Source organism: Lissotriton vulgaris, chromosome 1_1 (genome assembly GCF_964263255.1).
Source record: "Lissotriton vulgaris chromosome 1_1, aLisVul1.2, whole genome shotgun sequence".
In the NCBI taxonomy this organism is placed as follows: domain Eukaryota; kingdom Metazoa; phylum Chordata; class Amphibia; order Caudata; family Salamandridae; genus Lissotriton; species Lissotriton vulgaris.
Genome location: NC_141685.1, coordinates 1,487,114,768 through 1,487,129,403, shown reverse-complemented (window position 1 = coordinate 1,487,129,403; position 14,636 = coordinate 1,487,114,768). Strand labels below are relative to the sequence as shown.

The 14,636-nt window shown below is 48.1% G+C and overlaps 1 protein-coding gene across 2 annotated transcripts in view; it reads right to left on the bottom strand.

Moving 5' to 3' along the window:
* The window catches only part of CCDC146 (coiled-coil domain containing 146), a 1,211,813-nt gene that overhangs the window by 506,760 nt on the left and 690,417 nt on the right, over positions 1-14,636 (bottom strand). For both annotated transcript variants that reach the window (XM_086967356.1, XM_086967357.1), the window contains one exon: positions 6,496-6,569. In XM_086967356.1, coding sequence (XP_086823482.1) covers positions 6,496-6,569 — 74 coding nt within the window. The remainder of the gene's footprint in view (positions 1-6,495; positions 6,570-14,636) is intronic.

The window sequence follows — 14,636 nt, the reverse complement described above, 5'->3', positions numbered from 1 at the left end:
CTGCAGACCTAGTATTTAAATAGATAGCCGTAAGGGTTCTGGGGGCAACAGGAGTGATGCTACCTCTAGAAGGAGGAGAAGGGGTAGGTTGGGGGAAAGGGATAATCGAAGAGGCAGAAGGGGATAGGCCAAGAGACAAAATGCGAGAATGAGTTGAGGCAGGTAGTGGCCAAGGGCCCTGGAGGCAACGAAGTTGGGGAGAGGAATAGCTGGTAAGGCGGGCAGAGTGGCATGCCCCTAGCCCCGGCCGGTCGCGGACGAGCGCAGACGAGCTTGCCTTAAGCGCGCCTTCGGCGCGCAATCGTCGCGCCCGCTGCGCTCGTCCGCTGCGCTTCCTGCCAAGGCACATGCTTTATAATGGGGGGAGGGGGCGTTGGAGGGGGTGTGGCCAACCGAAGTGTGGCCAACCGAGGTGGGCGTGTCTCGTGGCGCACCTCGCCCTCGAGAATGGCGACCAGGAAGTAGGGAATCGTTGCAGCGTCGGACCGCTGTTTACAAAGTGCGAAGGAAGTGCAAGAAGCTTGGTAAGTTTTAAAAACAGAGTATCACAACAAATTTTAAAAAGCTTTTGCGCTCCCGGCTTCCGCCTCAGGAGTCGCTCGTCAGTATCAGTGTCGCGCCTTAGAGCTGCGCGCACTATTTATAGCAATGGTGAGGGGGCGTGGCCAACCGAGGTGGGCGTGTCTCGTGGCGCACCTCGCCCTCGAGAATGGCGACCAGGAAGTAGGGAATCGTTGCAGCGTCGGACCGCTGTTTACAAAGTAGAGAGCCAAGATGTTGATGAACTCTAGTCGCAAAAGTGGGCACTCTTGTGTTTAACCTGTATTCATTGCCAGATAACACAAGTTTGTTGTTGAATCTGTCCAAATCATTACATTTCTATGGGGCTAGTGTGGTAGTTTCTATAGTATCTGACTGACAGATTCTTAAGATTTTCAACAGTCGCTGTTTTTATTCAGCTGTTAAGTCTAATTAACACAGACTGCATTATACTGTCTAACTCAGATCCTCAAACAAATCCCTTGCTGGCAATCTTCTTCTTAAAACAATTTTACTGCCCAAGCCTGCAAGGGTATATTGGGTTACCCACCCCTATTTTCAGCCTAAGCTAAAATAGCACTCTCAGGCTCTAGGGTGACTACAGCCAGATCATCGGCCTAAGCCATGATTGTAGTGTGTCGCCCAAGTCTGCTTACTGCCTGAATAGCTGGATTGCTCTCTATTTTCTTGATCGGGGGTCTATATATAGTGCAAAAAGAAAGGGGGAACAGGGGCACCCTTGCCTAGTGCCCCAAGAGATTTTGAATTGTTTAGTTAGCCTCCCATTTGTTGAAACCCTGGCTACCAGGTTGAGATAGAGAGCTTGTATAGCTTGGGTTAACTTTGGTTCAAAGCCCATTCTTCTCATAACGCCCCAGTGAAACTGCCAGGAGACCTGGTTGAATGCTTTTTTCAGCATCTAGTAAAATTAGCGACATCGGGTCTCCTGTTAGCTGGGCTGCGTCAAATAAGATAAGATAAGATAATAGCACGCCGAATATGTCCTGTGGTACCTTTCTTGGGGATAAACCCGTGTTGCCATTCTGACACTAGAGGTTCGATTACTGAGGACAGTCTAATTGCAAGGATTTTAGAAAATATTTTCGAGTCACAATTAATAAGTGTAATCGGCCTATAAGATCCCATTTCTAGTGGTGATTCATCTTTTTTGGGAAATATAGAGATTTTAGCATTGGACCAGGAAGCGGGCGAGGAGGCCCCATTAAAGATGGATATTACCAAAGAGGTAAAGATTGACTTTATTTGGGGTGAAAAATGTGTAAAATTCGACGGGGATGCAATCGACCCCAGCGGCCTTTCCATGTGGTAGGCTGGCTAAGGCTTCAGCAATTTCTTCCCAGGTCCGGGGGTCCTCAAGTAGGTAACGATTTTCCAAACTCAGTAGGGATCTGGTGACTTCTAGGTATCTAGCGATCTCCGCTTCTCTTGCATCTGCTGGGCTCTTATTCTCCTCCGAGTATAAAGTAGAGTAAAATTCTCGGAATCCCCCTTGGATTTTACTCACGTTGCTAGTTTCTTCTCCTGTTGCAAGTTGGATCGACAGTATTTCACTAGCTGTAACCTGCTGTCTAGTTTTAAGAGCCAAGTGATGGCCAATAAGTTCACTGCATTCATAGTTTTTTTTCTCATGTCTATGCCTACTTAGCTGCAGCCTTCTCTGCGAACACTGACACAATATCAGCTTTGATTATTGTCACTTCAATGTGAGTCGGTTCGGTTTCCCCCACCTGTTTGAACTGTTCGAATGAGTTTTTCTTCCGCCTTCTTTAAGTTTTCCTGAAGTTCACAAATCCGGGCTTTTTCTTTCTTATTTTTCCTGATTGAAAACCTAAGGGTCTCTCCCCGGATACCCACCTGTAAAGTGTCCCAGACTGTCGTGATTGAAGCTGACCCCATGTTTAACTCAAGAAATTCTTGAACCCAAGCTTGCATATGTGTTTGATATCCTGCATCTTGTGAAAGAGCTTTCCGGCATAAAACGCGGACCAATGTCTATGGAGCAGTCCCGAAGCCGACAAGATGAAATCAAAAAGTAATCTAACCTTGCTAGTGACCGGTGAGGGGCAGAAAAGTAGGTATAACCTGGCAGAGTAGAATTTAGACTGGCCCAGACATCACTAAACCCATGAGTTTGAACTAGGTTAATTATTGCTTGGTATACATGGGGCTTCCTACCATTATAAGTCCACTTATCATCCGCTTTCCAGCTACAGGGCAGGTTGATATTGAGGTTGCAGCAAATAATGATTGGGGGGGTAAGGCAGTGGGCTAGTTCCCCAGAAATCCAGTTGATAATCCCAGAGTCGTCTGTATTACTCCCGTAGATGGAACACAAAGTTAAAAAAAGTTAGGGGGCAAATGGCACTCTGCGATTACCCATCTGCCCAGAGAGTCAGATCTCACTCAAACAGGTCTTAAAGGTAATCTGTTATTGAACATGAAACCTACCCCAGTGAATTCAATAAGTGTTTCTGTGAGCCCTCTATATGCGTTTCTTGGAGGGCGACTATATCAGCCCCCAAGGAGCGCAAGCCCTGTGATACTTTTTGTCTCTTCACAGGTTCATCCAGTTCACAAATGTTGACTGAGATGATTCTGAGAGTATTTATCTTAGTCATTTAGTGTTGTCGAGTATGTGAACCAAAAAAAAAAAACCTTAAAGTTATCCTTGTCTTAGTGCTCTTTTTGTGCAAATTTCCCCCCTTTTTTGACATATTTTAGGCCTTTCAAGGCGTTCAACTTCATGCGTTCATTCATTTTAACAAGAGTCTTAGAAAATAGCTAAGTGCCAAAAAAAAGTGTCCTCGATTCAGCCATCTTAAAGCAATTTCCCACCCTCCCCTCCCCAACCCTCCCCCACCCACTATCATAGAGCAATTAGGAAAAACCTGAATGATGGTACTTAGGAGAAGTCTCCACCCTTAGCCACGCCTTGAAGCGATATATAGATTTTCGGCTATGGGTGTTCGTATCTTACAAAAAAAGAGTTAGATAGGTACGCTAAAGGGTCTTGAGAGAGCAAATCGTTAAAGCAAAAAAAACACATTAAAGTGTGAAGAAAAAAACCGCAAAAAAAGTAAAAGCAAGATAAAAAAATTGAATTTGTAAAAAAATAAATGTTTTTCCTTCTTCCCTTTTTTCCTCCTTTCGGCCCTCCTCCCCACCCCCCAAACAACAGGGGAATAGATTCCTTTATTCTAACTCAAGCCCTTTTTGACCTAGATTTCTCCCAAGTATTCACCAGCCTTTATCTCGGACAGAAACATTTTAGAAGCCCCATTAAAGACAAATTTCAGTCTGGCAGGGTTCATTAGATATACTTGAGCTCCGGGCTGTTGAAAAGGAGAAATTGCTAATGCAGGCGCCATCTTCGCTCTACTGTCTGATGGCAAAAGTCAGATTTGGCAAAAACGGTTACGCCATTGAACTCCTTATGAGAGTTAAGGCAGGCTTGATCGTATACAAGCTCCCTGAGATGAAAATTTCCAAAGTACACCAGAAACGCCCTTGGTTTTTCTCCAGCAAAGTTGCTGCCATCGCGCCGTTGCCTCAAGTTGAAAGGGAAGCAATGTGCCCTCTGTACCTCATGGTCCCAGTTCCAACTTGTATGGTCAGGGAAGGATTCTTGTAGAAGTCTCACAATGTAGCCTCTTGGATCTTCTCCCTCCTTTCCTTCTGGGATTCGGAGTAAGCAAAGATTATTCCTGCACTGGCATTTTTTTCATTAGATCGAACAGACAGGCAGTGTTGGAGGTTCCTTGATCCTCCAACAGAAACTTCTGTTTCCAGAATCTCAGTAGGCCTTCGACCATGGTGACGTGGTCGCTTATGTCTGTGCAAATTTTGCACAATTTTCTCATGCCTCCTTGAAATTTTTTAGCAGCCCCTTTAGCTGCACGATTGTCCACCCGAACTTCCTCTTGGAGTTCTTTTATAGAGGCTAGGATGGATGCCAAGGAGGGTTCCGCTATGTCTTCTGTTGCTCTCTTTGGGCTCTCCCAGAGCGGTGTATGAGAGTCATCATCATCGAGAGGGTAGGATATTTGTGAGTCTCAGTAGTCCCATTTGAGCTGACTGCGTCTCTTAGCCTTACTTCTTGCCTTCCTAGGGTGTTGCACTGTTCCTGTTTCTGTGAGCTTTCGTCGCTATTGTCCTCACTTGTATTTAGCCTACCCTCATCTGTGGAGGTTCCAGAGCCGTCTGACACAGAGTAAAGATTTTCAGGACATGTTTCTGGAGTCCATGGGACCTGAGGACCAGAGGCAGCTTCCAGACCCCAAATGTAATTATCAATGCCAGCTGTGGGGGGGGGTTTAGGAGCGCCTTGCGGTTGACCAGATATGGAGTACGGTTCACATTTGGTGTTTTGGGTTACGAGAGTTACAGATGCCAGATTTCCTTGTGTGGTTAACCCCCGATGTCTCCCTCAACATGTGGACAGGGAGGCCCTATCAGGTTGTCCATAGCTACCTGTGATCTGCTTAAAGTCCCCATCTCAGCAGATTGCAGTCCTACAGGATTTCCCTCCCATGGTAGTATTCCTTGCTGGGAGACCGCCGACCGGGTTAATTAATTCAGCCAGCAGCAAACCTTCGGGGGCGTTATCAGGAGGAAGTGCGAGAAGTGTGGAATTAGCCGTGAGCCCTTGAGCAGAGAGTGGCCCCTTAGCCCAGAAAACAATTTAGCAACAGAGGGCTGCAATCCCGCTACATCCTTTTGTGTTTCACCTCCCCCCTGCCTCTCTGTCGGTTTCTTATTAACACTAACCTCACGCTTGCCTTTGGAAAGGTTTTCCGCTGGTCCGATGTCTCCGGGGTCGGCGCTGGCTAAAGCAGCTCTTGTCTTGCTGGTCTTTACTGCTTTAGCACCCCATGTCATTATGGTCCAGGTCCTGTGCCGATACTGCTGTGTTCTTCCACGCGGATAAATCAGTAGGTCACAGGAAGCTGGAGGATATCGGCAACACGGCAAACCGTACAAGCCAGGAAAGAAACAATGTTCAAAGCTCCCAAAATATTCCTGCTGCTGCCAAAACCAACCTCCGTGTGGGGTTCAACTGTATCTGGCCGAAAATGCTGTCCGATCACAAGCAGTCCGCGCACCCTCCGGGTCAACAAAGGCATCGTATCGCAGAGCGCATAGCCGATGGTCGATGTGGCTGGCGTGAGCAGCTGAGTGGCGTGAGTTCACGCTAACACCATCTTGCCGCCACAGATCTTTAAAAAGTTAATTTCTCACAGCAAGATGTGCTTTTGTAACGGGAGGGAATAACAGGTTCACACATGATGACCTTAGTAAAGGCTGACATTTCTACTGTTAATCAACATCAAATTATTGAATAGTAGGAAGTTACAATTTGAAAAGCCTAGTGTTTTAAAAACACATTTATTTTGTATTTGGCTATGTAATGTATAAACCATTCCTTTTGTTATTAATGATTCTAATTAAGGTAACTTTTTTTGCGAAGGTAACATTTTCAATACGAAATAATTCAACTAACTCGCTAATTTACAAAAAGAGAACAGAACAGATTTAAACATGTAACTTGACAACATTGAGTTAATTCTGGTAGAAAATGAGCAAATAGCTCACACTAGACTAAATCCTTCACATTTTGTAAATAATCCAGTCTCCCAATAGCTATTGAAGAAGAACAATTCCTACTTACAATTTTTTTCTTTGAATTGTGATGAGTTGCACAGCTAATGTATTACATTGAACCCACAGAATTTTGACACATTGCATCCAAACGTATGCAAAGTTCTGATAGAAATCAATTCATAATATTTGTTTCAAGGTAAATGGATTACATCCATTTGCTTTTACTTGATTGTGTTTGCTTTTACTTGATTGAGTATTCAACCAACATTTTATTTAGGTATGATTACAAAAACAATATTTAGTACTTTAGTAGACAAAATATATGAACCATACATAATTTTGTAGGAAATCTTCTCCATCTCCTTCTCAAGCTGAGGGGGAATATTTTGAAGCTGCACCAACTCAATCTGATAAACAAAAAAGAAGTAAAATATTTAATTCAGTGCACAGTATTAGGAAGTAATTTCCCAAGCAGAAAATAATGGAATTACATTAAGAAAATGTCACAAGGTTCTGAAGAATTGTCACTTTTACCTTGTAAGGAATTAGCCCACCTTTGTAATATTCATAGTTAACGGGGGAGTCTGCAATGGAGCTTTGCATATTTCAATGGAAGCAATAAACATAATGAAAGCTAACATAGTTCTGTTTAATTTTGCATTATTAGCACTAACCGGAAACTCACTTATACAAACTGATAGGATTATTTCAAGATGTTATACAACATGCATCAAAGTGGACTTGGCACTAGTGCACTTTACAATTTTTTTGTTTGTTTGTTATCAGAAGAAAGAGGTTTACCTACCTGGAAACGGAAGCTTTTGTCCCAGATCTGCACTGGAAAACTTCTGCTGAAAGTCTTTATTTGCTTTTGAGAGGTATTAAGGGAGCTTGTATAAGATACTTTGAAGAAGAAGTGTCATACTGTTGTTATATAGGAGCAAAAGTTCTGCTTTCTTTGTTTAGTGCACAAGTTAAGTCAACCAAATGTACTGTGTGATAGCAGAGTGGCTATTTATAAACAAGATAAGAATGCTACCCACCGTGGCAGGTTTATTATCTAATGCCTGATTTGAAAACAAAAATAAACATTTTCTTGAAACTTTGTGTTCTGGGATAAACCAGAGGGGCGAACCAGAGGGGCGAATCAGAGGGGAAATCCCATGGTGAAGCATGTTAACTATGAGTCACTTAGGATTCTGCAGGTGAATAGAGATTATCATCCTATACATTTTCCTTACTCAGGACTCAGGAAGAATCATCATTGAGCGATAGCGAGTAAAACATATTCATGCGTCCCACTTTATTTACAACACCTAATATGAAGTTAGTCCCCAGTTGATCCTCTCCTCCCATTTTGTGGCCTACTAAAAAGACGCCCTTAGCCAACTGTGAAGGTTCGACTGTTTCTAGGATGAGAACATACAATTAACCATTTGAGGAGGAATAGATGCTATGTATTCAAGATTTGACAGGACAGATAACCCACAGAAGAGAGGGAGTGTATGGCTTCTGAAGACAATTGATTATTTTTTAAATGTACACTTTACTAGAGAGCACCATATGGTGTGTATTTCCAGATGTGAACAGCTGTGGTCGAGTCCTGAAGTTTATCTAGATGTTGAAGCTTGATTTCCTGCTGTTCTAGCAGATGGACGTGGCCTTGAAGAGTGGACACAGAAAAGAAAGTTACATTGAATCATAAAAGTTGGCCACATAGCCATAAGTGTTGCGTACTCACAGCTAAAAACTTTGTATGCGTAGCAGGCCACAGGTTGGAACCTTGCCAACACTTCATACTTGGAAAGATCATTATTAAGTAGAAAAATAGTAACAAATTCTTATTTACAAAATTAATAAACCATAAAAACTGTGGTTGCAAGCTTTATTTAAACAATTATTAAATATTGTTATTTACGGGCAGCTAATTTACTTTAGTTGACGGCAGGAGTGTAGCTAAAAGTGCAATTCGGTTTACTGTATGCCCTTGCCAGATATACAGGTAATGTCTTTAATTAGTTACTGATACCCCTCCTCCCCTCACCCCAACAGAGCCGCAGAGGCAGGATTTTTTTTTTTAATATTAAATTTGTAATGATTTTATTAACATTAGTACAACCACAATGTAGACTGACAAAATACCTCTCCGTTTCAAATAGGACAGTAAGATTTCTAAGACTCTGGGGGTGGAGCTAGCTCGCGACCGTGATGGCCGCTTGAGCCGAGTGCTCCGCTGGACTGCCACATAATCCTACAATATCCTGCTGCTGCACTTACCTAATTGGCCCCGTAGTTGTCTGACCGAGTGTCCGAGGCCCCCCGCATCTCCGGAGGGGCTTTTCTGTTCCCGCCTGACTGCTGTGGGGGCTGAGAGTGACTGCTGTCCCCTCTGGCCTGCCGCCGCGCGGAGGACCGCGGCCTGGGGTTGCCTCTCTCCCCGGTGGGGCCCGGCGGCTCGGCTCTGCTGGAGAGGCGGTCATATCGGCGCATTTCCCCGCGGCGCTGAGGCGGGTGCTCCGCTCAATGCTGTGAGTGCTTCTGACGCTGCTGACTGCCGCGTGGAGGGACGCAGTGCTGGAGTGAAGGGCAGTGCGGCGTGGAGGCCCCTTTCGCCTAAGACCCCCGAGCGGAAGCCTGACGTGGGGATTGCCCGGGCTGGGGCCCTTGCCGAGGTACGCCTGTGCTCCTCACCCTGCCCCCCCCTTTTTTTTTTGATTGGGCCCTGGAGGAGAACTACGTTGATCGCAGGGGCGACCATTTCGCAGAAGAGGTCCCGCATCAGTGACTACTACTAAGCACGGTGAGAGGGTCGGTCTGGCCTTTGATGGGGCGCTGGGCTCTGCTATCTACGGCGCAGCAACTACCCCGAATTGCATTAGTGTGGAGGGCTGAGTAGGGAGGCCTATTGACCTGGATCCTGTGCCTTCGCAGTCTGGGGGCTGGAATTTACTCTTCCCACTGCTACGGCCTGGCTGGGTCCTGTTGTGCGCGGCGACAGACCTGGAAGTGTGCCTTGTCAGGAGGACTGGTTGCTGTCTGGAGTCTCTGTGGCCTTCCCGTTCTGCGGAGGGCCCCTGCTTGACCAGTGAGCGCAAAGGACTCGACAACGCGTGTGGCGGCCCCGCCACGGATTATAGTTGAACGTCTTGCTATACCTACGGCCCTCCTGCGGCGGTGAGTGCTTTGAGCGATTGGCTGGGCTCTGACGTCCTGGTTTGGGACACTGTCAACAGCGGCGTACTTGGAGTAACAACTTACTCACCCTATATCTACAGTGGTGCACGGTCGTCCCCTGATCCTAGATCCACTATGGGGCGTGTCGACAGGACACAGCCTAAGATTTCGTTTGACCCCAAGAAATCCAAAGTGGGGGACCCCTCGTCTGACGAGGGTCTGACTGACATAGACCAGGCTGCGGAGGACCCGGGCCAAGACATCCGCACCCTGCTGGTAAACATGGAAAAGAATCTACAGGGGGGTATTACCTCTTTGGGCACCAATATGGACGCCCTTACATACCGCATGGACCGCATGGCAGAAAGATTGGATAAGCACGCGGAGCGCCTGGACATGTCCGAGGGGAGACTGACGGAGGCCCACTCTATGATCGACACTGAACACAAGCAGCTAGGAAGGGTCCTTCAAATCCTTCAGGATAAGACGGTAGACCTAGAGGCCCGCTCCAGGCGCTGTAACCTTCGCGTCACAGGGCTACCGGAGAATACCCCCACTGGGAATATGGAGCTCATTGTGGAAAAACTATTGAAGGCTCTACTGGGTGACAATTCCTTTTCGGATATGTTCGTGGTGGAGAGAGCTCATCGCTCTCTTGGTCCAAAGCCAAAACCGGGAGCTCACCCCAGACCAATTATAGCTAAGCTGCTTAACTACAGAGACCGTGACGTGGCCCTTCGTCTGGCACGGGAGAAGCAACCTTTGAAGTATGAGGGGTCCACCATCTCCCTGTTTCCGGATTTTACAGCTCGTGTTCAAGAGGCACGCCGCTTGTTCGCTCCCATGAAACTGCAGCTCCGCGACTTAGGGATGGACTATGCTATGCTGTACCCTGCGAAAGAGTTAATGGACAAGGCCACTCGTTTATCTTTACTAACACGAAAGCGCTGCAGAGGGCAATGAAGGACTGGGCGAAGGAGAGGCGTAGCCCCCCAGCTGAGCGCCTTCTTGAGGAAGCGGCTGGTGGCGCATTGGATGAACAGGACTAACACTGCCTCTGTTGCCTGTTGACGTTGTTGTCTCTGGTCTGGCTGGGTCTGAGCTCCGTTTCCATGTGTGGTTGGGGTATATTGGTGGTGCTCCCCCCTGTTCCTATGTCTGTTTCAATGGGGCCTTTCGGGGGGGATGCGGGGACTGGACCTGATGGGTGGTGTTGGGGGATATTGCTCTGCCATGCACTCTGCTGGGTGCTCCTTGCTTTACCTGGGAGAGGGGATGCCGGAGGATACTTGCTTGCTGCGTGGATGGGAGGTGACCGCGGGCTGTAGCATTATGTATTGATCAATGCTCGATTGTGGGTGGGTCGAGGGCTTGATTCCTTTGGGATACCTGGGGGTGGGCATGGCTCTGTATATTTGGGTTCCGCTACTCTGCAGTGCAGCAGCATTAATTCCTGCCCGGCGGTCTGGTGGGCGCTGTCTCACTTGGCTGGTACTACCATTCCATTCTGCGAGCTACATCTGCCTCGGAGTGCATCACACCTGGGATGTGTTCTGTTCGTGGGGAGGGGGGAGGGGAGGGATGCTTTGGGGGGAGGGATGGGGTCGCGGCCTAGTTGGGGTTGGGCAGGCGTAGGTGGGTAGAGGGGGTGGGTCTTTTTGCAGGATGTTGATCTACTTCTAGTGTATGATTTTCTTTGTAGGTCTTTTCATGCCGTTTCAATTGCAGTTTTGCACGATTCATGTAGATATTTCCCCTGCAGAGGTTTTTGAGGGGTTTGGGGGAAGGGGGGATTGTTGAAGAAACTCATTGTTATGTGATTATCTTATGCATTGTTTTGCCTCAGGATGGTTCTGCAACACGGTTCCTAGATGTTCCAATATGTCAAATCACATTCGACCTTACATGTCTATGACTGACTCTGCTGACACACCTGATTTCTTAGTTTTAGTCACTTGGAATGTTCGTGGCCTGAACGACCACCGTAAGGTGCGCAAAATCCTCCACTATCTAAATCGGCATCATGTGGATGTGCCGCTCTTACAGGAGACGCACTTGCCCTTGGACAGCCCCATACTCCGCTACAGAGGCCTGGTGGGTAACATTCATGCATCGGGCTTCTCCTCCCATGCTAGGGGGGTCATGACTTGGGTTAACCCGAAATCATCCCTATCTCTCAATCCTTTGGGGTCGAACCGGGATGGCAGATACACACTTTCTAGAGTGCTGGGGAGGGGGCTGGACTTATTTATTCTTAACATTTATGGCCCTAACTTCGATTATCCTGACTTTTATTACTCTTTGACTACGTTGGTAGCGCCTTACTACCTAGATAATATCCTATGGGGGGAGATTTCAATTTTACCAGACAGCCCTCCTTGGACAGGTCAGATGGTCCGGATAGGCGCCCTTCGGCCTCTGCGCGTGTGGTGGAGACCGCTCTTTTGAGGTTCGACATGGTGGACGTTTGGCAGCATGGGCATCCCTCTGTGGGTGGCTACATGCATTATTCAGCACAGCACAACATCCACACTAGAATTGATTACTGGTTTGCCTCTCGGCACTTGCTGCAGACGCTCCGCGCCTGCACGATTCTGCCATGCGCTTTCTCGGACCACTCTCCAGTCCTGATATCGTTGCTGTCCCTTAACCCGTTGCCTGCTGAAGACGGAACCGCTCCGTCATCAGCTGCGGTGGCGCTGTGCTGATGACGGAGCGGTTCCGTCATGGCCCCCTCGGAGCACCTGCGCGGCGCGAATTCCGTGCCTGCGCTGAGCGTTCCATTGAGCGGGGCGGGCCATGACGGAACCGCTCCGTCATAAGCACAGCGCAACCGATGCTGGTGACAGAGCGGTTCCGTCACCAGCATGCGCCCGCCGTATTTCCGCTACGCCCCCTTAGCACTGCGACGGAATAGCCGCCGCAGTGAAGGGGTTAAAGCCTGTCCCACTCCGTTTTCATGGCGCTTCCCACCATATTCCATTCTAGATAGCCCGTTTAGGGAGGAACTGGCCCAGTCCATCTAAACGTTTTTTGAAACCAATGTGGGTTCGGTTGACTCCGTCCAAATGGTATGGGAGGCCTTTAAGGCATACATTAGGGGGGTCACTATCTCCAAGCATTTGGGGGCGCTCAGGGCTGTACGTTCTTGTTTGGCCACATTAGAGCGCAGGCTGCGAGAACTTGAATCCATTTGCGGCCCGATCGGACTCTCTCTATTGATGAGGAACTCGCTAGTACGCTGGGTGATTACCACGAGGAGGCGGATGCGGAACTTAAGCACCTCGGGAAATATGCTACGGCCAGGATTTACGGTGAAGGTGAAATGCCGGGTAGGGTAGTTTCCCAGCTTGCAAAGCGCCGCAGGGATGGCACGGCTATCCCTGTTATGCACGACTCTCAGGGGGACTCGCCTCTATCGCATTCTCAGGTGGCTGAAAAAGTTTGGGAATATTACGCAGCTCTCTATGCCTCGAGGGGGCCGGCGTCGGAGTAACGTATTCTAGACTATTTGACTCACATACAGTTACCGTGGCTGTCCAACATTCATCGCGAGTTTTTAATGCAAAATATTGGGAGGGATGAGATTTTTCTTGCTCTTACGGGCATGCGAGCGGGAAGCGCCCCTGGTAGTGATGGACTTTCAGTTGCATTTTATAAGGCCTTTCAGGATCTCCTGCTGCCCCATCTTCTAGCTTTATTCGACGATATTTGCACCTCGGGCACCTTACCACCGACTATGCGTGAGGCGATATTAGTGGCCGTACTCAAGCCGGGGAAGCCCGCGGGAGATTGCGCTTCTTATAGACCCCTTTCCCTCATGCATGTTGACGTGAAGAATGTTGCCAAAATTCTCGCGAACCGACACAGCCCCCTGTTCACTACCCTAGCTGCCCCATAACAGGCGGGCTTTCTGCCCTCTCGAAATCTGTCCTATATTTTGAGAACAGTGTTTGCGGCCATGCAACATACTCGTCCGGAGGTCCCAGCGATTGAGGTATTTATGGACATGGAGAAGGCATTCGACTCAGTCGAATGGCCCTTAATGCGTCACTGACCCCATACGTATATTCAGAGGTACGAGACAGAGCTGTCGGCTGTCCCCATACTCTATGCCGTGACAGCTGAGCCTTTGGCCTGCACCTTGCGGGAGTACCACGGGCATAGGGGTATTCGCTTCCCGAATTATCGGCTTGTTGTGTCAACATATGCTGATGATACGTTGTTATATGTCAGAGACCCGGAGACTAATCTCTCGTCTGTGCTACGGGAGGTGGTGCTTTTTGCCTCACTCTCGGGCATCAGGGTCAATTGGGATAAGTCCATAATGTTCCCTCTTACTCCTGCCACGGCTCCCTTTGACCCGGAATATCCGCTAGTATGGACCACAGATTCGGTGCGCTATTTGGGCATTCGGCTTCACACCGATTCGGACATTGTATTGAGGGAAAATTATGGGGTGGCTATTTCTAAACTCGAAAACGATATCGATGGCTGGATCAAGCTCCCGCTGTCCCTGATGGGCAGGATATCCGTGATGAAAATGATAGTATTACCATGATTTCTCTTTCCATTTCTAAATATTCCTATGGTCCTTTCGAAACAATTCTTTCACTGTTTACAATCATGGATGATCCGGCTGGCCTGGGCGGGCAAACAGCCCAGAGCGGCCTGGAGGATACTGACCTTACCATATGCGATGGGGGCTCTGGGTGCTCCTGACCATGAATTGTATTACAGGGTTGCCCAGGGCTCCCACGCGTACCATTGGATACACGGCCCCCCTGATGTCCCACACACCAATCCATAGTGGCAGACCCTAAGCCTATCCCGTCACTTCTTTTCTCTAGATGCACGGGCATATTGGATTCACTTGCCTCGGTCACACACGCATGGCACAGTATACTTAATTCTATGACTGCTAATTTATTATATGCCCCATCAGCCCGCTTGGAGGGGTGCTATTGGCTGGCACCGTGCAGGGACAGAGGTGTTATTGTGGCGCTAGGATCGCTCAAAGCACATACTATAGGGGACCATTTTCATGATGGGGTTGCTCGTCCTGCGGAGGGCATTGTGGGTGAGGTGGTCGCCTTCTGCTCTAGCGCAGTTCCAGCTACATAGAACAAGGCACGCTCTTAGGGCGCTCCTCGGAGAGGGCATGGCTGAGCCTCCGGAGGTGCTGCCCTTTTCGGTGATCGTTAAAGCATCTTCCCCTTCCAGGCTGGTGTCCAGACTGTATCAGACGGTATTGGTGACCAATAATTGTGCCTATTCCAAACCACGCCTTGAGTGGCAGC